The 25312-nt window shown below is 41.0% G+C and overlaps 1 protein-coding gene across 1 annotated transcript in view; it reads left to right on the forward strand.

Moving 5' to 3' along the window:
• Positions 1 to 25312, forward strand: part of LOC122559862 (solute carrier organic anion transporter family member 4C1-like) — a 175808-nt gene that overhangs the window by 72569 nt on the left and 77927 nt on the right. The window contains exon 5 of the mRNA XM_043709986.2: positions 8098 to 8219. Within this exon, the coding sequence (XP_043565921.2) occupies positions 8098 to 8219 (122 nt within the window). The remainder of the gene's footprint in view (positions 1 to 8097; positions 8220 to 25312) is intronic.

Consider the following 25312-nt stretch of genomic DNA (forward strand, 5'->3'; position numbering starts at 1 on the left):
GTATAGCGTGTAGCCAAGCAGGTAAGGGTCCTGCTGCTGCACATAGGCCAGTAGGATAGAGGCCACAACAGTAGGTTAACGAAGGTAGGGAGAAAACACTATCCTATCCAGACGCAGTGTATAGGCAAATGGTGACCTACATTCAACTATCAGAGCATCAGGACCTTCCAAGATTGGGTTTATCCAGGGGGTTAGTGACATACCTGTTTGAAATGCTGGTTTGGGGAGATTAATTTGAACTGCATACATGGCCTCTCTTTATTGCTGCTGCTCTCAAGATAACAATTCCCTTGAATTTTTATGCACTGGGTTGATTGCAGAAAAAGAGCCTTTTGCAGAATTCTCAAACTATGGCAGATGGTTGCATCAAGGTGGTGACAATTGCATTAATCATAGACACAGACCAGTGACCCTTATGAGCTTTTGCCTGGATTAATGTTGGCAGATGTCCTCTGTTGTGAAGTTTTTGCCAAAGTTGGGGTCTCTGAGGCATTTGTGGAGGAGCTGTCCATTTCAGGAGTGGCCTGAGAGTGCTCCATGATTGAGACAGCTGCAATTCATCCATCACCCTAAGGCTCATTTCATCCTCACTATGTCAAGAATTGAGTGAGAACTCTCTGAGGGTCTCTCCTTCTCCTCAGAAGTTAAAGTTGGCCCCTTAATGCTGGTGCCTGCAATTCTGAGGTTTATTTTTCTATTATTCATTAATGGGATATGGGAGTCACTAGAGAGGCATCCCCAATTTCACTGGAGAAGATGGTGATGAGCTGTCTTCCTGAACTGCTACACTCCATGTGGTCTAGGGACATCACAATGCTGTGAGAAAGAGAGTTCAAACATTATGACCCTGTGTTGATATATTTCCTAGTCAGGTTGCTGCTTGACTTTGAGAGAAACTCACAGACTATGTTCCAATGCATCCAATGCCCTTGTCCTTTTGGGTGGAAAAGTTGATCAGAGGATGTTGGTGTGGAACTTAAGTTCATCTTGCGATGGTGCAAACTGTGCAACTGTGTTCATTGTTGAAGACAATGGATTTTGAAGATGGTGATGTCATGCCAATCAAGTGTGCTGTTTTGTTCTGATGGTGTCAAGCATTTTGAGTGTTGTTGGAGCACTCATCCAGGCATGAGAGGAGTACTCCATCAGATTCCTAACCTGTGCCTTGTAGATAGTTGATAGGCATTTGGAGATAGGTGTTGATTTATTTATGACAGAATTCCTAGCCTCTGAACTGTTCTTGCACCCAGGGTATTTATACAGATGCTCCAGTTCAATTTCTGATCAATGGTAACCCCCAGAATATTGTTAACTAGTGATTCAGTGAAGGTAATGCCATTGAACATCAAGGGGAGATCTTTAGATTTTTCTCTTATTGGGGGATGGTCGTTGTCTGTTTTTTGTCATTTCTCAGCCCAAGTCTAGATGTTGTCCACGACATGTTGCATATAGACTCAAACAATTTCACTATCTGAGGAGTTACAAATGGTGCTTAAACATGGTATAATTATTAGCAAGCATCCCACTTCTGACCTTTTGATGAAAATGAGATTTTTGATGAAACAACTTAAGAATGATTATGCTGAGGACATTAACCTGAGGAACTCCTGCAGTGATTTCCTGAGATAGATGATTGACCTCCAATAATCACAATCATATTCCTTTGTTTCAAGTGTGACTCCAACCAGCAGAGAGTTTCCTCCCTGATTCCTATTGACTCTAAACAACAAAAAACCCCAAAAAAAAACAACTTGTTGAAACCCAAAAAGAGAAACTGCTAGAAAATCTCAGTAAGTCTGGCATCAGTGAAGAAAAAACAAAGTTAACATTTCGGGTCCAGTGACTCTTCAGAACTTATTGTAGCTAGAAAAATGTTAGTATATATGCTGAAAGTAGCAGGAAACCCAATAGAGATATTGTTGCCTGCCACTTTAACACATCACCAGATTCCCTGGCCAACATCTGTCTTGGGCTGGCTGCAGTGTTTTGGTGAAGACAATACTGGAAAAGCAACATCTAATTTTCAGTTTGGGGACCCTCCAGCCTTTAGGACTTAATTTATTCAATAATTTTGGGGCCTGAACATCTTCTCCCATGTCCTTACCCTAATACCCATGAACCACTCTTTGTCATTGCCTGCTACCACAACCAGCCCATTGTCAACTACTAATGGTCCCCATTAGCAACTATTGATTCTCCCAGGCTGACCATGACCCATTCCTTTTGCTGTTATTTCTCTGGGCTCTATCTCCACCTATTGTCTACTCACCCCTTCCTCCGACCCCAACTTTAGCATACTTATCTTTTCCTAGTTACAGTCCTCCTTTATTGTAAACCAGAAAACCATTTTTTAACCGTCTACAGACTTATTAATCATATCTTTGCAGTCAAGTCCAAATCATTAAAAATGTCACAAAAAGAAAGGTTCACAACGACGGAATCTTCCAGAAGTCCAATGATTTATTTATTTATTTATTTATTTATTGCATTTGTATTATATTACAGATACAGTGAAAAGTGGTGTATTGTGTTGCCATTCTCCAGTGCCATTTTAAAACACAGGAATATAAACCAGAACACAGAACATAGAGGCAGAAAAAGTAATAAAGTTCAACTTTATATTTCCTTTTTGTTAAACAGCATTTCAATTACAAAACTTACATCAACTATCACCTGTTCTGAACCACCTCTAACCCATTTACATTCTTTCTTAAATAAGACCTAAACGGTATATGGTTTTGGAGGGTGCTGTCAAAGGCTCCTGGTAAGTTGCTTGGACTGTGTGCCAAGCTTCCCCCATTCTAGCGTCCTGTTGCTGATATGCAACAAATCAAACTGTGAATTGAGCCAGCCGTTGAGTGGCAAACGGATGAACAAATTATAATGAGGTTCTGCTGTCAGCATTTGCACAGTATCTACATCCATTGACCAACCTAACTGGACTTTGCTGTATTCTCCCTCTTTTGCTTCTTGCCAGTATATAATGAGGGGACCAGAACTGAACACAATATTCCAAGAGTGGTCTAACCAGCTGCAGCATAACCTCGTGGCTCTTAAACTTAATCCTCCTGCTGATGAAAGCCAACACACAATGGGCCTTCTTAACAACCCTCTCAACTTGGTGGCAACTTTGAGGGACTTATGGACATGGATCCCAAGATCCCTCTGTTCCTCCACACTGCCAAGAATCTTGCCTTTAACTCTGTCTTCTGCATTCAAATTTGACCTTCCAAAGTGAATCACTTCACACTTTTCCAGGTTGAACTCCATATGTCACTTATCCGCCCAGTTCTGCCAATGCCCTGTTGCAACCTATGAGAGCCCTCAACACTAACCACAACTGCATCGATCATCTTGTCATCGGCAAACTTACTAACACACCCTTCCACTTGCTCATCCAAGTCATTTATAAAAATCACAAAGATTGACACATTAGCTGTTATAAACAGGAGGCAGGTAAGACACATGAGTCTCCATGAGGTAACATCTTCCATTAATGTCTACATGAATTGCCTAAGAGTGTCCAAACTAAGCTGATTATTCAAATTAACCCTAAGAGTGTCCAAACTAAACTGATTATTCAGATTAACCCTTTCATATTATTTCCCTTATAATACATGCCATACCTTTAAAATAGCCTTATGAAGATTCTGTGTTGAAAAGATTAAAATCTCGAATTGTAACTTTATATATCAGTAGAAACACAAAAGAAAAGAAATTATTACTAAATGAAATGAATTGTACTACGTATCTTATCAGTTTTAGTTATTACAGTCCTGAAATAGCTCTTGTCTGTCCAAAGACAGGGGTCTACTAATTCCTACTTTGGAATCTCCAGTACAAGAAAAAACTGTTGTTTCCGTCCTCTTTTTCTGATCATATCTTCAACCACCACTCCTCTCTGAAACTACAACATACTACTCTCTACAAGCATAATAGTTAATATTTCAATCCAAACTTGGATGTTCTTTTGATGATACTATTCTTTATTTTTCTAAAGATACCTTTAGCTTCCAGGGTGTAAATTGTAAGTAACATTGAAAATACAATTATAATGAAATATTAACCACTGTCATTAAGAAAAAACATGAAGTCTGGGGCCTAACAGCCACTATTGGTTTTTCACCCACTATAGAAGGGAACATTGGCTGGGCCATTTCTTCATGGGTTAACAACTAGCAAATGAAATGCCTCTTCCCAATGGTCTTGTACCCAGTGCAGCAGGCACCCAGGCCTAGTGTCCAGACCACCAAGTAAAACTTGGGAACTTTGTGGCTCTTGTTCAGGTCCCTTATGGCCAACAGATGCTATCTACCTCCTTGTATCTTCACTCAACTTCTACCCTGATGAACTTGCTCCTCTCACTGGGGCCTGCCAGCCAGAGCCAGGCAAGACCCTGAACTTATGTTTAAGTCAGTGTCAATTTTTTTTTGGAGACTCAGAAGTGACTATCACTCCCAGTGACTGAGACTTGAGACACAACACCAATTTGATTGAGGCGGAGTCTCAGAGGTTGTTTATCAGCCCGGTAGCATGGACTGTGTCACCTTGCAAAATTCTGGAATGAAATCCCTCATCAGAACAAGAGAAAGAAAGCAAACAGAATTGTTCAAAATGAACTAATACTGAACATTAAATTGCGTAGTTTTTATTTCATGCACTTCTATATAAATCATCATGAACGAGTGTGATTTAGTGGCCATTACAGAGACATGGTTGCAGGGTGGGAATTGATTATTCAGGGGCATCAGACTATTTGAAAGGACAGACAAGAAGGAAAGGGAGATAGTTTAGCTCTGACATTTAAGGATGGCATCAGGGTGGTAGTGAGAGATGGTATAGATTCTGTGGAGAAAAAGGTTGAATTAATGTGGGTGGAAATTAGAAATAGTAAGAGGAGGTCACTGATAGGCATAATCTATAGGCCACCAAATAATATCATGATGGGGCAGGCAATAAACAAAGAAATAACTGATGCATGTAAAAATGATATGGCAGTTATCATAGAAGTTCTTAATCTTACATATTGATGAGTCTAACCAAGTCCGTCAAGGCAGTTTTGAGGAGGAGCTCATAGAATGTATCTGCGATAGTTTCCTCGAACAGTATGTAATGGAACCTCTGAGGGAGCAAGCTACCTCAAGTTTGCTCAGGTATAATGAGGCAGGAATAACTGATGATCTCATAGTTAGGGATCCTCTGAGAAGGAGCGATCACAGTATAGTTGATGGAAAGGTAAGAAGGTAAAATCCAAAACCAGTGTTTTGTGCTTAAACAAAGGAGACTACAATGAGCTGATGGAGAAGTTGGCTAAGGTAGACTGGAGCAAAGACTATATGGTGAGACAATTGAGGAACAGTGGAGGACTTTCAAAGTGATTTTTCAGAGTGCTCAGCAAAATTATATACCAGTGAAAAGAAAGGAATGTAGGAAAAGGGATAATCAGCCATAGATAACTAAGAAAATAAAGTGCGGTATCAAATTGAAAGCAAATGCATACAAAGTGGCAAAGATTAGTGGGAAACTAGGGGATTGTTTAAATATTTAAAAGTCAACAGAAATCCATGTACAATAAAAAGCTATGAAGAAAAGTAAGATGGTTTATGAGAGTAAACAAGCTCAGAATACAAAAACAGACAGCAAAAGTTTCCACAAATATATAAAAGGAGAAAGAGTGGTTATGGTAAACATTGATCCTTCAGAGATGAGAATGGGGATTTAATAATGGGAAATGAGGAAATGGCCGAGGCATTGAACAGGTATTTTGTATCGATCTTCACAGTGGTAGACACAAATAACAAGCCAATAATTGAGAACAAGGAGACTATGTCAGGTGAGGACCGAGAAACGCTCATTATCACAAAAGAGTAAGTGCTGGGCAAGCTAATGGACCTAAAGGTAGACAAGTCCCTCCTGGGCCTGATGGACTGCATCCCAGGGTACTAAAAGAGATGATGGGGAAAATAGCAAATATGCTCTTGTTAATTTACCAACATTTGGTGGTTTCTAGGCAGTTCTGGCAGATTGGAAAACATAAAATATGACACCACTGTTGAAGAGAAAAGGTAGACAACAGGCAGATAACTACAGACCCGTTAGCTTAACTGCTATAGTGGGGAAAATGCTTGAATCTACCATCAAGGAAGAAAAAGCAAGACATCTTGAAAGAAATTGTCCCATCGGGCAAACGCAGCATAGATTCTGGAATTCTTTGAGGACATTACTAGTGTGGTGGAAAGCGGCGAACCAGTGGATGTAGTGTATCTGGAATTCCAGAACGCATCTGTTATGGACCAGGCCAGACTTCCTCAAAACATTTCAAAAAAGTAATCTGGATCCTAACTTTGCTAGCTGTTTTAAGCAGGTGTAAAGTTGATATTCCAGGATGCAGCTGGTCAAACCACTTAGTTTTAAACAAAACAAAATTTATTTACAAATGAAAGAGAACAGAGTATAAAATAACTTAATCTATCTTAAAACCCAACCGATTATCCCAATTTAATGATGCTGTTAAAATGTTTGCAACAATCCCATAAACACTCCTTGATACGAAAGGTAAAATCAAACACAGGGTTTTACAGGAGCGAGAGAGATGGCAGCATGGAACATCTTCTTCCATGTAGCTGTTTCTTGGACCAGCAACCTCAAAACTGACTGACTTGCTAAAACCAAACCAAACCAGAGAAAAGATGAGCTGGGAGAACTGGCCACTCGACTTTCATTGTGCAAGTGTTTTATTTAACTTGAAAGCCTTTTCCCTGAGGCAGTATCTAAAATCCTTCAGACCTAGACTTTTCAGAATCGCAGCTTTTACGATTCTCTGAAAAAAATGCTAAGGACAGCATAACCTTGTTAAAGGAGCAACATCATCACACATCTGAGAAGGGACTGCACAAAAGGCTGCTGTATAAGATAAAAGTGCACAGTGTTATAGGTAATGTATTAGCAAGGAAAGAGGATTGGTAAACTTACAGAATGCAAAGAGTGGGGATAATTGGGTGTTTTTTTTTCAGTTTGGCAATCAGTGGCTAGTGGTGTGCGTCAGAGATCAGTGTTGGGACCACAATTGTTTAAAATTTACATTGATGATTTTGAGTTGGGGATCAAGTATAGAATGTCAAAGTTCACATATAACATTAAAATGAGTGGTAGAGCAAAGTATGCAGAGGACACTGGAAGTCTGAAGAGGGATATAGATCGGTTAAGTGAGTGGGCAAGGATCTGGTAGATGGAGTACAATGTTGGTAAATGTGTGGTCATCATTGGTTGTAATACTAACAAAATGGACTATTATTTAAATGAAAAATTGCAATAAATTGCTGCACAGAGGGACCTAGGTGTCCAGTGCATGAATCACAAAAGGTTGGCTTGCAGGTGCAGCAGGTAATTAAGAAGGCAAATGGAATATTGCCCTTCATTGCTAGAGAGATGGGATTTAAAGTAGAAAGGTTATCATGCAGCTGTATAGGGTACGGGTGAGGCCACACCTGGAGTACTGTGTTTTGGTCTCCTTACTTGAAAAAAGATGTACTCTTACTGGAGGGGGTGCAGAGGAGGTTCATGAGGTTGATTCTGGAATTGAGAGGGTTGCCTTATGAGGAGAGATTGAGTAGACTGGCTCTGTATTCATTGCAATTTAGAATAATCAAGTGGGGATCTTATAGGAACACATAAAATCATGAAAGAAATAGGTGAGATAGAAGCAAGGACATTGTTTCTACTGGTGGGTGAAACTAGAATTAGGGTCCATAGCCTCACAATAAGGGGGAGCAGATTTAGGAGTTGAGGAGGAGGTTCTTCACCCAAAGAGTTGTGAATCTGTGGAATTCCCTACCCAGTGAAGCAGTTGAGGCTACCTTGCTGAATGTTTTTAAGGCAAAGATAGATGGATTTTTGAACATTAAAGGAATTAAGGGTTATGGTAAGTGGGGCTGAGTCCACAAAATGATCAGCCATGATCTTATTGATGGTGGAGCAGGCTTGATGGGCCAGATGGCTGACTCCTGCTCATATTTCTTATGTTCTTATGCTCTTATAATGTAAAATTGTGACATTATCATGAAGTTTTGATGATAAGAGCTTGAATTTAATTTTTAGAGTTCCTTTGATGCCAGATGACCCTCGATGGCTTGGTGCTTGGTGGATCGGGTTTCTTCTGTGCTGGATACTGGCCTGGTGTCTAGTTGTACCCCTGACTTGCTTCCCAAAGCACTTACCAGGTATATCTCATGGCTAATTGATTTCAAACATGAAAAATACCTGTTCACTGTAAGTCAAAACTGTCTGAAACCAATTGTGAAGTGTTACCCATCTATACGTTATTATTAGGTGTGCATTAGATTGGGCATTGAAAAAAACAAAAGAACATGATGGAAAGAGTGATCAAATAGTCTAGAACTTGGATAATTGAGTTTAAAACCATATTATTTGCTTATACATCTGTGTAGATTCAGTTTATAGAATTAAATGGTGTAGTGGACAGCGAAGTGCCTTACCTCAATGTACAACAGAACCTTGATCAGACGGGCAGATGGGCCAGGAAGTGGCAGATGGAGTTTAATTTAGATAAATGTGAGATGCTGCATTTTGGAAAGGCAAATCAGAGCAGGACTTTTACACGTAATGGTAAGGTCCTGGGGCATTTTGCTGAACAAAGAGACTTTGGAGTGCAGGTTCATTGTTCCTTGAAAGGAATTTGCAGGTAGACAGGATAGTGAAGAAGGCACTTGGTATGCTTGCCTTTATTGGTCAATGCATTGAGTATAGGAGTCAGTATGTCATGTTATAGCTGTACAGGACATTGGTTAGGCCATGTTTGGAATACTGCGTCTAATTCTGGTCTCCCTGCTAAATGAAGGATGTGAAACTTGAAATGGTTCAGAAGTGATTTACAAGGATGTTGCCTGCGTTGGAAGGTTTGAGTTGTAGGGAGAGCCTGAATAGCCTGGGGCTATTTTCCCTGGCGCATCAGAGGCTAAGGAGTGACCTTAGAAGTTATATATAGAGGTTTATAAAATCATGAGTGGCATAGACAGGGTGAATAGCTAAGGTCTTTACCCCAGGGTGGAGAGTCCAAATCTAGAGAGCATAGATTTAAGGTGAGACAAGAAAGATTTGAAGGGACTTAAGGGGCAACATTTTCACGCTAGCAGTTTGTGTATGGAATGAGCTGCCAGAGGAAGTGGTGAAGGCTGGTACAATTACAGCATTTAAAAGGCATCTGGATGGGTATATAAATAGGAAGGCTTTCGAGGGAGATGAGCCAAATGCTGGTAAATGGGACTTGATTAATTTAGATTATCTGGTCGACCTGGAGGAGTTGCTGTACATCTCTATGATTCCATGTACTTTGTCCAATAGGAATGTGACTTATTATTTATTGTATTGACTTCATATTTTCTTGAGCTTCATGATGCAAGTGATATATTTTGGTGTTGTGATCTGCATGGTTGAATAGTGAAATGTGTACAAAACGTGATGTCTGGTTTGAGATGATCAGTTAAAGCATTTGAATGGGAGAGCTCAGTTCCAATTGATAAAGGTTTTCAATAGATGGGCAATGGAGATGTTGTGAATTTATTAGTGGGTGATACCAATAGTATATCTGGTAAAATGATATTTGATGATAAACTCTGACCTTGCTGACTCACATGGATCATTCTGCTTCCTTCTACGTTGCACTCACATTTTCCTAGTTGGCATTCTTTTGCTATGTCTTCCCACTGTCTCTTGAATATATATCAACAATTCCTCCATCATCTTCTCTTTACTTTAGTTCTTCCAAAATCTCCAGTGCAACATCAAAAATCTCAATGCTAGCTCTTTACCACAGACAGGTTTTGTTGAATCTTTCATAGCACACTTGAAAATATACTCATATTCAACAGCCGCAAATTAATTCCTCTTTACGAGCAGCAGAGTGGCTTTAAATAACACTAGGCAATTATGCTAATAGGCCCCTTGCTGACTCATGCAATCAATGAACAGTGTACATAGCACCAGTTGCATGCAGCAATCAACTTCCTACACTGCAATCGTCGAATACAGGTTAATTGCACATGCTGGTCCCTGTGTCCATTATCCAATTTAGCCCTCACTATCCTAACTACGTGGTCAGCTTTCATTGTCTAAACTTGACCTTGATCCTCTGCTGGTTTCATTTCATTTAATGTCTTCAATTGCTTATTACAATTATCCAAAATATTTTGAAACTGTGCCGATGGGCTCATTATACATGCTAATTTAGTTACACTCCTGGTTGTTGCTGCAGGAGGATATTATTAAATTGAAGGGTTCAGAGAAGATTTACCAGGATGTTGCTGGAAATAGAGGGTTTGAATTATAAAAGTAGGCTGAATAAATTGGGATTTATTTCACTCAAACGTAGGAGGTTGAGGGGTGACCTTATAGAGGTTTACAAAAACATGAGGACATAGAATAGCAAGATATTTTCCCAAGGATGGGGAGTTCAAAACTAGGTGGCATATTTTTAAAGTGAGAGGAGAAAGTTTTACAAAGGACATGAGGGACAACTTTTGAAAAAAAAAATCAGAAAGTGTTTTGTGTGTGGAATGTACTGTCAGAGGAAGTGGTGAACACAGGTACAGTTACAACATTTAAAAGGTTTGGATAAATATCGGCCATATGCAGGCAAATGGGACTAGTTTAGTTGGGGAACATGGTTGGCATGGACTAGAGTCATGGAGTTGTGCAGCACTAAAACAGACACTTCGGTCCAACTCGTCCATGCAGACCAGTTATCATTGATTAATCTCATTATTTGGCCCATATCCCTCTAAACCCTTCCTGTTCATATACCCATTCAGATGACTTTTAAATGTTGCAATTGTACCAGCCTCCACCACTTCCTTTGGCAGCTCATTCCATACATGCACCATTCTCTGCGTGAGAAAGTTGCCCCTTAGGTCCCTTTTAAATCTTTCTTGTCTCACATTAAACCTATGCCCTCTAGTCTTGGGGAAAAGACTTGGCTATTCACCCTATCCATTTCTGTAATGTTGTCGTTGTGTTCCAGCAAGGTCTTGCTTAATTGAAAGTCGCTTAGTAGAAATAATGGGGCCTATGGGAAAAGTGGGGTTAGGGACAGACCAGCAAAAAATATCATTCATAATCGCTCAAAAATCACCCAAACATCTAACACAAAGTATAGCACAGCCTGAATGAAGGTTGAAATCATATTTATGAACAAAACTAAAGTAAATTTAGCACAGTAAAGTTAAAAAACGTAAGAAAGCTGCTCTTGGTACAGTGGCTCTCACAGAAGGCTGCTCTGTTAGCAGCTGGTATCGGTGTATGTGCAAAATAGACTGGAGATTTCAGTGTGTACATCAGCACATGTGCAAAACGAAGCACGCAAACTGATCCCTGCTGGAATTGCGCTATTGCCAACAGAGGTAAGGGTTCTCCAAAATACCTTTCCCTAATTCTTCAGCGATATTATAGCCAAATTGCGCTGCCAAAACACGTGCTATCCAGGAATTACCTCTACCATAAACCTCTATAAGGTCACCCCTCAGCCTCTGAGGCTCCAGGGAAAATAGCCCTGGCCTATTCAGCTTTTCATATCGCTCAAACCGTCCAACCCTGGTAACATCCTTGTAAATATTTTCTGAACCCTTTCATGTTTTACAACATTCTTCCTACAGCAGGGAGACCAGAATTGGATGCAGTATTCCAAGCGTGGCCTAACCAATGCCCTGTACAGCTGCAACTTGACATACCAACTCCTATACTTAATGCACTGACCAATAAAGGCAGGCATAACAAATACCTTCTTCACAACCTGTCTACCTAATGGCTCCACTAGTTGGACCGAAAGGAATGTTTGCATACTGCATGACTCTAAAGTGTGTCCCTCATTGGATTTTGACATTAATAATGAGGAATCATCATCCTGATATTAATAATGTATAATCTTATGAGATGTATTTTTGCTTAAGGTGCCACGAGAAATAAAATTTCTTTGGAGCACAGATTTGTTTAAATGCTTACTGCCACTTAGCAACTTAAGAAACGAATGGTGCACTGTTACATTGTTACGTTATTAGCAAGGATATGAAGAATTGATTTCAAATTCACCATTAATCAGTTTAACATTAAAAGAATAATTGCTGAATAGGTAAGGTTTTGTACATACCTTATGAGCATATGTCTCAGTAACCAGAAATAAGTGTAGCAGAGAGGATGCAGTCCAACCAGAGCACTGTACAGTTGCATTATTACTTATTTCAACTGATACTTTAATTGTATTGGTTATTCAGCTAAATATTCTGCAACTAATCCACAGCCTCATGGTGCAGCATACATCATACTCTACCATTACCACCGAGGAGAAAGTGAGGTCTGCAGATGCTGGAGATCAGAGATGGAAATGTGTTGCTGGAAAAGCGCAGCAGGTCAGGCAGCATCTAGGGAACAGGAGAATCGACGTTTCGGGCATTAGCCCTTCTTTAGGAATGAGGAAAGTTGGTCCAGCAGGCTAAGATAAAAGATAGGGAGGAGGGACTTGGGGGAGGGGCGTCGGAAATGTGATAGGTGGAAAGAGGTCAAGGTGAGGGTGATAGGTCAGACTGGGGTGGGGCGGAGAGGTCGGGAAGAAGATTGCAGGTTAGGAAGGCGGTGCTGAATTTGATGGATTTGACTGAGACAGGCTGGGGGGAGGGGAAATGAGGAAACTGGTGAAATCCGAGTTCATTACCACCGAGCCAGGGGACCAACCCTGGTTCAAAGAGGAGTGCAGGAGACCAGGCTAGTTACAGCACCAGGTTTACCCATAAGGCAGGTGTCAACCTGGTGAAGCTACAACACAAGAGTACTTGCCTCCCAAAAGCTTAAGCAGAAAGTGTTTGACAGGGTTAAGTGATCTCTCAACCAACTGACAGCTAAGCTCTGCAGTCCTGCCACATCTAAACCCAAAGGGCGGTAGACAATTAAACAACTTGCTGGATGTGGACATTCCACAAAAAAACCATAGAATCAAAGAGGGGAGAGTCCAACCCATCAGTGGAAGACGCTAAAGCATTTGTAACAATCTACAGCTAGAAATGTCGATTGGATCATCCATCTTGGCTAACTCCAGAGGTCTCCAGCGTCACCATTCTTAGGCTATTTCAATTTGCTCCACACGATATCAAGAAACAGCTGGAAACACAAGATATTGCACCATTCTGTCAATAGTACATAAGATGTGTGTTCCAGAATGTGCTGTGTCCTTAGCCAAGCTCTTCCGATGCGACTACAATACTGGTTGTTGCACAACTATCGCAGTTCGAGAACATCTGTGCAGGAATTTATCAAGGTTGTGTTCTAGGCCCTCCCATCTTCAGTTGTTTCATCAATGTCTTTCCCTCCATCATAAGGTGTTCACTGACAATGCACAACGTTCAGCCATTTATTTCATCTCAGGTACTGAGGCAGTGCATGTCCAAACACAGCAAGACCTGGTCAATATCCAGGCTTGGATTGAAAAATGACAAGTGACTATAATGCCACATAAGTTCCAGACAATGACTATCTCCAGCAAGAGAGAATCTCTAGCCCTTTGACATTCTCTGAATCCTCCAGTATCAACTTTGTTGGGGTTATCATTGCTCAGAAACTGAACTGGACTAACCATATAAATACAGTGCATACAAGAGTAGTTCAGAGCAAGAAATCCTGCTGTAAGTAACTCACCTTCTCAAAGCCTATTAATCATCAATAAAGGACAAGTCAGAAGTGTGATGGAATACTCCCCACTTGCCTGGCTGAGTGCAGCTCCAATAATAGTGAAGACATTTGACTTCGTCTAGGACAAAGCAGCCAGCTTGATTGGCAGTACATCCACAAACATTTACTCCTTTCACACTTACATTCAGTAGTAGCAGTGTTTACCATCTACAAGGTGCAAAAATTCTCCAAGGCTCCTTCGCGCCTTCTAAATCCAAAACTGCTACCACCCAGAATAACAAGGGTGTCAGATACATGGGAACACCACCACTTGCAAGTTTCCTCTAACCAGTCTCCATTCTCAAACATATTATTTTTCTTCACTGTCACTGGCTCAAAATCCTGGAACTTCCTTTGTAATGGCATTGTGAATCGACCTACAGCACTTGGACTGCAGTGATTCGAGAAGGCAGCTCACCACCATCTTCTCAAGGGATTACGAATGGGCAACAAATCTAGCCCAGCTAGCAGTACCCGCATCTAGTGAATGAATAACAAAATAATATTATTTGGGCCTTGATGATTACTGTGCCAGGTTAGGCAGGGGTATTGATTGTCAAGTCTACTATAATAGCATCTTTCACTTTGTCCTCAGCTATTTTCCCTTTACCCACAGTTGTGCTACTGTGTATTGAAAGAAAATTATTTGGCACATGATGGCATATTAAAATCCCACTTCAATTATATAGTCATCGAGTTATTCACCATAGAAACAGATCCTTCACTCCAGCTTGTCCATGCCAAGCAGATATGCTAAACAGATCTAGTCCCATGTGTCAGTATTTGGCCCACATCCTCTGAACCCTTCCTATCCATGCACCTTTCCAGATATCTTTTAAATGTTGTAATTGTACCTGCCCTCCACTACTTCCTCTGGCAGCTCATTTCATACACACACCAACCTCTGATGAAAAAGCCGCCCCATAGGTCCTTTTTAAATCCTTCCCCTCTCATCTAAAACCTGTGCCCTCTAGTTTTGGACTCACCTACCCTGAGGAAAAGACCTTGGCTATTCATCCTATCCATGCCCTTCACGATTTTATAAACCTCTATAATGTCACCTTGTTCTTCGAAATCAGAAAAATATGTCTTGACTGCATTGTATTTAAGAAATGGAGTTCAAAAAATTAAGTAACTTACAAATGTATACACTTGTAAGGGAGTGGTAGTGCCTGGAATCACATATCAATTTGAGACATTAATGGTTGTCCGGAAAGCAGCTCTTTATGGGTAGGAGGTTGAATTGCTGCGGTTCAGCCAAATCCTCTATGACACCATTTATAAGGGTCTCCCTTAATATTGGAAGAAACAAGCAATTAATCCATCTGTCTTTGGGTCCTTGGCTTTCTTGGCCTTCCAAATTGCTCTGATGGAGCCCATCCACCTGAAGGTCAGTATGTCATACGTAGGGTATTATTAGAAATTTTATTGCTGGAACAGCACAGCAGGTCAGGCAGCATCTAGGGAACAGGAGATTCGACGTTTCGGGCACAGGCCCTTCTTCAGGAAGGGCCTGTGCCCGAAACGTCGAATCTCCTGTTCCCTAGATGCTGCCTGACCTGCTGTGCTGTTCCAGCAATAAAGTTTCAACTTTGATCTCCAGCATCTGCAGACCTCACTTTCTCCTATTATTAGAAATTAGAAAGCTAGATTCCCAACTGAAACAGAATCGAGGTAGCTTTGGGGAAAGCATATTCCCATTTCAGAAAGAATATCAGAAAGAAGTGTAGGATTTTCAGGACTTTTAGCACTTGTATCCTTCTGAATCAGGATGACTTTTATGAGCCTGTGAGTTTAATTCATGTGGCATTCTGACGAAAACAGAACTTGACATATATTGTTTGCCCTTCTCACAGCTATGAATTTTGATAGTTAGTGTAATCACAATGGTGCAACGGTTAAACAAAATATAAGAATCTGATTATCTGGTTTTATTAAACAGTGAAATGGACTATATGCTGGAAATCTGGAATCAAAACAAATTACTGGGGAAGCTCAGCAGGTCTGATTGCACCTGTGGTGAGAAAGCAGAATTAACATTTTGTTACAATGACCCTTCTGCAGACCCTTCCTAAGGGTTACTGAACTCGAAATGCTAACTCTGCTTTCTCTCCACAGGTACTGCCAGGACTGCTGAGTTTCTCCAGCAATTTCTATTGTTGTATGAAATTAACAAGTTTCTTTGACCTTTACTCTTGTTGCCACTACCCCTTCCTGTTATCTAGAAATTACACTTAAGAACTTATAAGTATCACCTTTATGGAAAACACAAACTACTTTTGGTGTACAATTTTTTTCTGTCACATTTTATGATACCTTCACTTTGGGACAAAACTTAAAATGTTTGAACTGGTGCAAGCTTGTTCACATTGAGAAGAATATTTTCACCTGTTGTATGTGGGAAGTTCATTTGATCATCCAATTTTCTGAAATGCCAGTGAATTCACACTGACAATAGTCTGTTCTGCTTTTTCTGCTTCTACATTTACTGCTAATTACAGTACATCTAGAAGAAATGGACCTTACTTATGGCAGCTGAGGTTTGCTTACACTGATATTCATAAACCAGATCTTTGTGCGAAGCTAGGGAAGAGATTACTGGGGCCCTTGTTGAGATATTTGCTTCATCGACAGCCGCAGGTGAGGTGCCAGAAGACTGAAGGGTAGCTAATGTGGTGCCATTATTTAAGAAAAGTGATAAGGAAAAGCCAGGGAACTAAAGACGGGTGAGCCTGACATCACTGAAGGGTAGGTTGGAAGTGATTCTGGGTGATAGGATTTACATGCATTTGATTTTGAATTTTAATTTGAATTTACTTTAGTCACATGTACTCAAATGAGTACAATGAAAAGTTTATAACTTGCCACTTACAGCGCCATCTTATGTACAAAGGTGCCTAGGTACACCTTCCTCAGTTACAATATTAGTTACAGTGTAACAATGTCACCAACATATGGCATCATCTTAGGTAGACAGTACTTAGGCACAATCTTTAGTTACAGAACAGGGAAATGGAAAAAAAATGCTATATTGCAGATGTACACAATGTAATCATAGGTCAGGAAAGAAAGAAGCAAAGTTCTTGAGGATTCGTTGCAGCAGGCCTGTGCAGGGATCCTCCACATGGTCTGAACGCTGGCTCCTGTCACGCACTACACTGGACCATTGCCACTGCCACTATGCTCCCCACTGGGTCACTGCCATTACGCTCCACACTGGGTCACTACTGCTACACTCTCCACTGGGCCACTGCCACTATGCTCCTCACTGGGCTGCTGACTTCCACTCTCCACTGAGTCACTACCACTATACTCCACACTAGGCCACTGCCACTATTCTCCACACTGGGTCACTGCCACTACACTCCGCACTGGGTCACTGCCACTATGTTCGGCACTGGGCCGCTGCCACTATGCTCCGCACTAGGTCACTGCCACTGTGCTCCGCACTAGGTCACTGCCACTACACTCCGCACTGGGTCACTGCCACTACGCTTCGCATTGGGTCACTGCCACTACACTCCGCACTGGGTCACGGCCATTATGCTCCACACTGGGTTTCTGCTGCTATACTCTCCACTGGGCCACTGCCATTATGCTCCGCACTGGGTTTCTGCTGCTATACTCTCCACTGGGCCACTGCCACTATGGTCCGCATTGGGCCACTGCCACTATGGTCTGCACTGGGCTGCTGCCACTATGCTCCGCAATGAGTCACTGCCGCTATACTCTCCACTGGGCCATTATGCTCCACACTGGGCCACTGCCCCGCTTCGCACCGGGCTGCTGGGTGCTGGTGCCCCTGCTTCGGACTGTTGACCCCATTTCAAAGGCCAGGGGTAGGGGGCTGAGTCCAGGTGTCTGAGGCAGAGAGAGGGGAGGAAAGAGGGGGAAAAAAAGGTAAAGAACGGGTGGAAAGGCTTGAAGGGAAATTTGCAGGTGGTGGTTTTCCCATATTCTGGCTGCCTTTGTCTTTCTAGGTTGTAAAGGTCATGGCTTTGGAGTGTGCCATCAAAGGATCCCTGGTGTGTTGCTGCATCAATGGTGAAAGGAGGGAATGTTTACGGCAGTGAATAGGGTGCCAATCTGTGGGCTGCTTTTTCCTGGATGATGTACACTATCTTAAGTTGTTGGAAATGCATTAATCCAGGCGAGTGGGGTGTGTTCCATCACAGTTCTGACGTGTGCTTATAGATATGGACAGGTTTTAGAGAGTCTGGAGATGAGTTATTTGCTGTGGAATTCCTGGCCTTTGACCTGCTCTTCTGGTCACCTGCTCTTCTAGCTAGTCTGATTTACATTCTGACCAATGGTAACCTCTGCAAATGTTTGATAGTGAGTGGGTTAGTGATAGTGATGCCATTAAATATCAAGGGCAGAAGATTAGATTTTCTCTTGTTGGAGATGGTTGTTGCCTGTCATTTGCGTGGCGTGAATGTTACTTGCTACTTCTGAGGCCAAACCTGGATATTGTCCAGGTCATATTACAAAGTGGAGATGGACTGCTTCAACATCAAAGAGTTGCAAATGCTGCTGAACGTTGTGCCATTGTCAGCATCCATCCTCATTTCTGACCTTATGCTGAATTGAACATGAATGATGAAGCAGCTAAAGATGGTTGGGCCAAGGAACCGATACTAAGAAACTCCTGCCTCACCCATTTTCTGGGATTGAAATGATTGACTTCCAACAACCACAGCCATCTTACTTTGTGCTAGATATGAAACCAGTGGAGAGTTTTCCTCCTCCTTCCCATTAACTTCATTATGCAAGGGTTCCTTGATGATACAGTAATTCTGTCTTGATGTCAAGGACTGGCAGTCTCACGTCACCTCTGGAATTCAACCTATTGGTCCACATTTGGACCAAGGCCACAATGAGATCAGGAGGTGAGTGGCCCTGACTATCTGAAAGCATAAAATTAAAAGTTGAAGAGTGAGATTTCCCCTGCAGGCAGCATGGATCTTGCAGTTGCTTCTGGGATTGCAAGCTTAGTTAAAGATATAGTTTTTTTACAGGTTTTATAGTTATTATATTTCAGTAATATAAGATTTCATTCATTTTGTGTCATTAATGTGTGAAAATAACAAACCAAACAAAGATGGACTTTTTCTAACGGACTTTTTCTTTAAACAAGCTTGTCAAGGCCTGTGGTGAATGGCTGAGGTTATTCTTATTCTAAATTCGGAGCTAAAAAAGACCATATGTGTGTTTTAAAAGTATTTTTAACATTGCAAAAGTTTTACTTTGAAAAACTGAACAGCTTTCTTTAAAATAAAGAGTTGGTTTTGGTCTGGAGAATCCTGCACGTGGCCAGCTGTGGAGAAGAATGTTTTATTCGAGAAAGTTATTGAAGAGGAGTCTTTATTTAATTCAGTTAATCAGCAAAGTTGTTGATTTTAATCATTTTTATATGTTTGATATATATATAGCATTTTTTTCCATTTCAACATTTTTTTCTGTAGGTAATGAAAGGTAGTTTATTTTATATATAAGTTGTCTTTTAGGCTTAATGTTATTAAGACCATATATGAAATACAGAGTGAAATGGTTAGTAGATTTAGGAAAGTTGTTACACAGCAGGATCAGTCAGATAGTTGGGTGACTGTCAGAAAAGCTAAGAAGATAGTTAAAAAGTCTCCACTGGCGAATCCTCTATTAAATAGATATTCAATTTTTGGAACTGTTGAAGGGGATAGTCTCTCCGAGGAAAATGGAAGGGGTAGTCAATTATTAGATACTTGGAATGATTCTTTTGTTAAGCAGTTTTGACAAAATTTAATAGAATTATTGCTATAGGGGATTGTCCTGCCAGAGGCATAGAAGGAAATTCTGTGGCAGTGAGCATAAATTTAACACGGTTTGTTGCTTCCCTGGTGCTAGGTTTAAGGACATCTCTAAATGTTTCAAACATATTGTTAAAGTTGAGATTGAGAGACCAGAAATTATTGTACACATCGGTAGGAATGACATTTTTAGGGAAAAGATGAAAGCAATACATAGTGAATTTAAGTGGTTAGGTAGAAGGTTAAAAAAGTAGAACCTTAAAAATAGTAATTTCTGGTTTACTCCCAATCCCAAACTCAAACAAGGGAGGGAACTAAAAGATAAAGAAGATAACTCAATGGCTGAAGAGCTGGTTTATTGTTCAGGGATTCAGGTTTTTGGACAATTAAGATACCTTTTGGGATAGAAAAGACCTGTTCAAAAGCAATAGGTAACCTGAACTGGAAAGGGACCAATATTTTAACAGTGTGATTTGCTTGTTCTATTAAAGGAGACTTTATACTGATGAGGGGAGTGGAGGAATTCTAAGTGGCAGTATAAATAAAAGGATGGATCGGGAAGGTTCTGAATGTGAAGAGAGCGCATCAATTAGACAAGAAAGACAAGAGAGCCAGAGTATGCAGTAACTCTGAAGAACTAAATTGCTTTTATTTCAATGCAAGGGGTCTTACAGGAAGGCTGATTAACTCAGGGCATTTTTAAGAACATGGGATTGGGATGTCATAGCTATTACAGGAACTTGGTTGAGAGATGAATAAGACTGGCATCTCAATGTTCTGGATTTTAGATTCTATGGGAAGGATAGGAAAGGAGGCAAGAAAGGAGGGGGAGTGTTGTTTTTAATTAAAGAATACATTACTGCTATAACCGGAGAAGATATTTCTGAAAAGTCATCTAGTTAAAATATATGGGTAGAAATTACAACTAAGAAAAGAAATATCACTTTGATGAGATTGTACTATTGGCCCCTCAAAAGTAAGAGGGAAATTGAGAAACAGTTATGTTGGGAGATCTCAGATACATGTCAGCATAATAAGGTTGTAATAATGGGGATGTTAATTTTCCAAACATAGGCTGGAGCTACCATAGTGTTAAAGGTTTGGATGGTGAAGACGTTGTCAAATGTATTCGAGACAAATTTCTTTATCGATATGTGGGTGCTCTTTACCAGAGAAGGATCAAAACTAGACCTACATTTGGGCAATAATGCATGTCAGATAACTGAAGTAAAAGTGGGGGAATACTTTGGGTCTAGTGATCATAATTCTATTAGTTTCAAAATGGTTATGGAAAAGGATAAGCCATCTATAAAAATTAAAGTTTTAATTGGAGTAAAGCAAATTTTGATGGTATGAGACAAGAACTTTCAAAAATTGATTGGAGTAGACTGATCACAGGTAAAAGGACATCTGACAAATGGGAGGCATTCAAAAAGGTGATGACAAGAGTTCAGTGGCATTATGTTCATGTTAGAGGAAGAGTAAGGCTGCTAAGATGAAGGAACAATGAATAAATAAAGTTATTGAGGTTCTAGTCAAGAATGAAAGAGAGCCTTATTTTAGATAAATAGAACTTGGCTCAACTGAATCTCTTAATCAAATAAAGTGTATAGGGCACACTTAAGAAAGAAATCAGAAAAGCAAAGAGGGGACATGAGATAGTATTGGCAGATAAGGTTAAGCATAATCCAAGGGATTCTACAAATACATTAAGAGCAAGAAGGTAACTGGAGAGAAGTAGGATCAAGGAGATCATCATTGTGCTGAACCCAAGGAGATAGAAGAGATACTAAAATGAATATTTCACATCAGTTTTTGTGGAGAAAGAAATGGAGCGAAGAGAATGCAGAGAAATAATATTTATTTCAAAACAGTTCACAGAAGAGAAGGTTTGGGAGGTCTTAGAGAATAAAAGGATGGATAAATCTTCGGGATCTAATCTAATGTATTCCAGAATGTTGTGGGAAATAAGGGAGGAAATTGCAAGACCTCTTACAGAAATATGTACATCATCTATAACTACAGGTGAGGTGCCTAATGATTGGAGGGTGGCTAATATCTCAGAATCCCTGCAGTGTGGAAACAGATCATTTGACCCAACAAGTCCACGTTGACCCACTGAAGAGTAACCCACCCATACCCCTACCTCTACATTTACTCTTGACTAATGCACATAATCTACACATCCCTGAACACTATGGGCAATTCAGCATGGCCAATTCACCTAACTTTCACATCTTTGGATTGTGGGAGGAAACTGGAGCACCCGGAGGAAACCCACGCAGACACAGGGAGAATGCACAGATTCCACACAGACAGTCACCCGAGGCTAGAATCGAAACTGGCGCTGTGAGGCAGCAGTACTAATCACTGAGCCACCGTGCCATTGCTTAAGAAAGATTGTAAAGAGAAACCAGGGAACTATATACCTGTGATTCTGACCTCGATTGTGAGTAAGTTGTTGGAGGTGATTAAAAAGATAGGATATATGGACATTTGGAGAGGCAAAAATTGATTAGGAATAGTCAGTCAGCAAGGTTTTATGCTAGGAAAATCATGTCTTACAAACTTGATTGAGTTTTTTGAGCAAGTTACCAAAAAGACTTTTGATTGCAGCGCATTAGACATTGTTTATTTGGATTTTAGTAAAGCCTTTGACAAGGTTCTGCATGGTATACTAATTAGTAAAGTTAGGTCACATGGGATTCAAGGTGAGCTTGTCAATTGGATACATAATTGGCTTAATGGCAGGCGACACGAAGTGGTGATACAGGATAGCTTTTCTGACTGGAGGCCTGTCACCAGCAGTATTCCACAGGAATTGGGTTATGGGTCCCCTTTTGTTTGTCATTTGCATAAATGATTTGGATGAGAATATAGAAGATATGGTTAGTCAGTTTGCGGATGACACAAAATTAGTGGCATGCTAGCTAGTGAAGAAGGTTTTCTAAGATTACAAAGGGATCTTGATCAAATGGGTCAACAGGCTGAAAAATGGAAGATGGAGGTCAATCTGAATAACTGTGAGGTATTGCATTTTGGTACAAAAAACAAGGCTCAGGCTTATACAATGAATGGTAGGGCCCTGAGTAGTGGTGAAGAACAAAGGGACTATGGGTTCAGGTGCATATAGACAGGGTGGTTAAAAAGGCATTTGGCATGCTAATTTTACTCAGTCCTTGGAGTGTAGGAGTTGGGAAGTCGTGTTGACATTGTACAGGACATTGGTGAGGCCTTTTCTGGAATACTGGTTGCCCAGTTAAAGGGAAGATATTATAAAGCCGGAAAGGGTTCAGAAGAGATTTCCCAGGATGTTGTTGGGTATGGAAGGTTTGATTTATAAAGGAAGTCTGGACAGACTGGGACTTTTTTCATTGGAGCATAGGAGGTTGAGAGGCAATCTGATAGAGGTTTATAAAATAATGAGAAGTGTAGATAGAGTTAATGGTAGTTGTCTTTTCCCGAGGATGGGGGAATTTCAAAACTGGTGGGCACATATTTAAGATGAGAGGAGAGAGATTTTAAAAAGACAAAAGAGACAAATTTTTTACACAGAGGGTGGTTCACATACGGAATGAACTTCCTTAGAAAATGGTGGATGCGGGTCCAATTACAACATTTAAAAGGCATTTGCATAGATACATGAATAAGAAAGGTTCTTTGGGGTCCTGAAGGGTGAGGGCGACCAGCCTCAAGCCGTTGTCCATGTGGGTACGTATGACATAGGTAGAAAGAGGGATAGGGATGTAAGGCAGGAATTCAGGGAGCTCGGGTGGAAGCTGAGAGCTAGAACAAACAGAGTTGTTATCTCTGGTTAGTTACTCATGCCATGTAATAGCGAGGCAAGGAATAGGGAGAGATATCACCTGAACACGTGGCTGCAAGCTTGGTGCAGAAGGGAGGGTTTCACTTGAACCAGAGGGGTACTATTATCCTGGGTGGGAAATTTGCTGGTGCTATTCGGATGGGTTTAAACTAGCTCAGCAGGGGGATGGGAACCTGCAGTACACAGGAGGATGAGAGTCGGAAGGACAGGGACAGGAATTCAGGGTCACAGAAATGTGCTGGCAGACAGCAAACTGGTTTGAAGTGTGTCTACTTCAATGCCAGAAGTATCCGAAATAAGGTAGGTGAGCTTGCAGCATGGATACGTACCTGGGACTTTGATGTTGTAGCCATTTCAGAGACATGGATAGAGCAGGGTGAGGAATGGATGTTGCAGGTTCCAGGGTTTAGATCTTTCATTAAAAACAGGCAAGGCAGTAAAAGAGGGGGAGGCGTGGTCTTGTTAATCAAGGATAGTATAACGGTGGCTGAGAGAACTTTTGATGAGGACTCGTCTACTGAGGTAGTGTGGGCTGAGGTTAGAAAAAGGGGAGGAGAGGTCACACTGCTTGGTGTTTTTTATAGGCCTCCACAGGGTTCCAGGGAGGTGGAAGAGAGGATTAGCAAAATTATTCTGAGTAGGAGTGAAAGGAACAGGGTGGTCATTATGGGGGACTTTAACTTCCCCAACATTGACTGAAAATGTTATAGCTCTAGTATGTCGGATGGATCAGTTTTTGTTCAATGTGTACAGGAGGGTTTCCTGACACAGTATGTCGAAAGGCCGACAAGAGGGGAGGCCACACTGGACCTGGTGCTTGGTAATGAACCAGGCCAGGGGTGATTGATTTAGTTGTAGGTGAGCACTTTGGAGAGAGTGACCATAATTCAGTTACGTTTAGTTTAGCGATGGAAAGGGATAGGTACATGCCATAGGTCAAGAGTTATCGATGGGGCAAGGGCAATTATAATGTGATTAGGCAAGAATTTGGATGCATAGAAAGGGGTAGCAAAATGCAGGGGATGGGGACAATCGAAATGTGGAGCTGGTTTAAGGAAGATTGCATGTCCTTGATAGGTATGTCCCTGTCAGGCAGGGAGGAAGTGATAAGGTAAGGGAACCGTGGTTTACTACAGAAATGGTATCACTTGTTAAGAAGAAGGAGGAGCCTTGTGTTGATGAGGCAAAATGGTACAGATGAGGCGATGGAGAGTTACAGATCAGCTAGGAAGGATTTAAAGAGAGAGTTAAGAAGAGCAAAGAGGGGACATGAGCAGTCTTTAGCAAATAGATTAAAGGAGAACCCTAAAGCTTTCTATAGGTATGTGAGGAATAAAAGGATGATTAGGGTAGGAATAGGGCCAGTCAAAGACAGAAGTGGGAAGTTGAGTGTGGACCCTGTGGAAATCGGAGAGGTGCTAAATGATCATTTCTCATCGGTGTTCACTCAGGAAAAGGAAAATATTGTAGAGGAGAAGAATGAGGTACGAGATATTAGACTATATAGGATCAAGGTTAGTTACGCACAGGTGTTATCAATTCTAAAAGGAGTGAAAGTAGACAAGTCCCCTGGGCTGGATGGGATTTATCCGAGGATTCTCTGGGAAGCTAGGGAGGAGATAGCAGAGCCTTTGGCTTTGATATTTGAGTCGTCACTGTCGACAGGTTTAGTACCTGAGGACTGGAGGATTGCAAATGTTGTGCCCTTGTTCAAGAAGGGCAGCAGAGATGACCCAGGTAATTATAGACCAGTGAGCCTTACTTCTGTTGTAGGAAAGGTTTTGGAAAGGATTATAAGAGATAAAATTTATAATCATCTCGCAAGCAACAATTTGATTTCAGATAGTCAACACGGTTTCGTCAAGGGTAGGTCGTGTCTCACAAAACTCATTGAGTTTTTTGAGAAGGTGACCAAGCATGTTGATGAGGGTATGGCAGTTGGCGTGGTATACATGGACTTCAGTAAAGCCTT

Source organism: Chiloscyllium plagiosum, unplaced genomic scaffold, assembly GCF_037043375.1.
Source record: "Chiloscyllium plagiosum isolate Xiang-an unplaced genomic scaffold, Cpla_swu_hap1 HiC_scaffold_2, whole genome shotgun sequence".
In the NCBI taxonomy this organism is placed as follows: Eukaryota; Metazoa; Chordata; class Chondrichthyes; order Orectolobiformes; family Hemiscylliidae; genus Chiloscyllium; species Chiloscyllium plagiosum.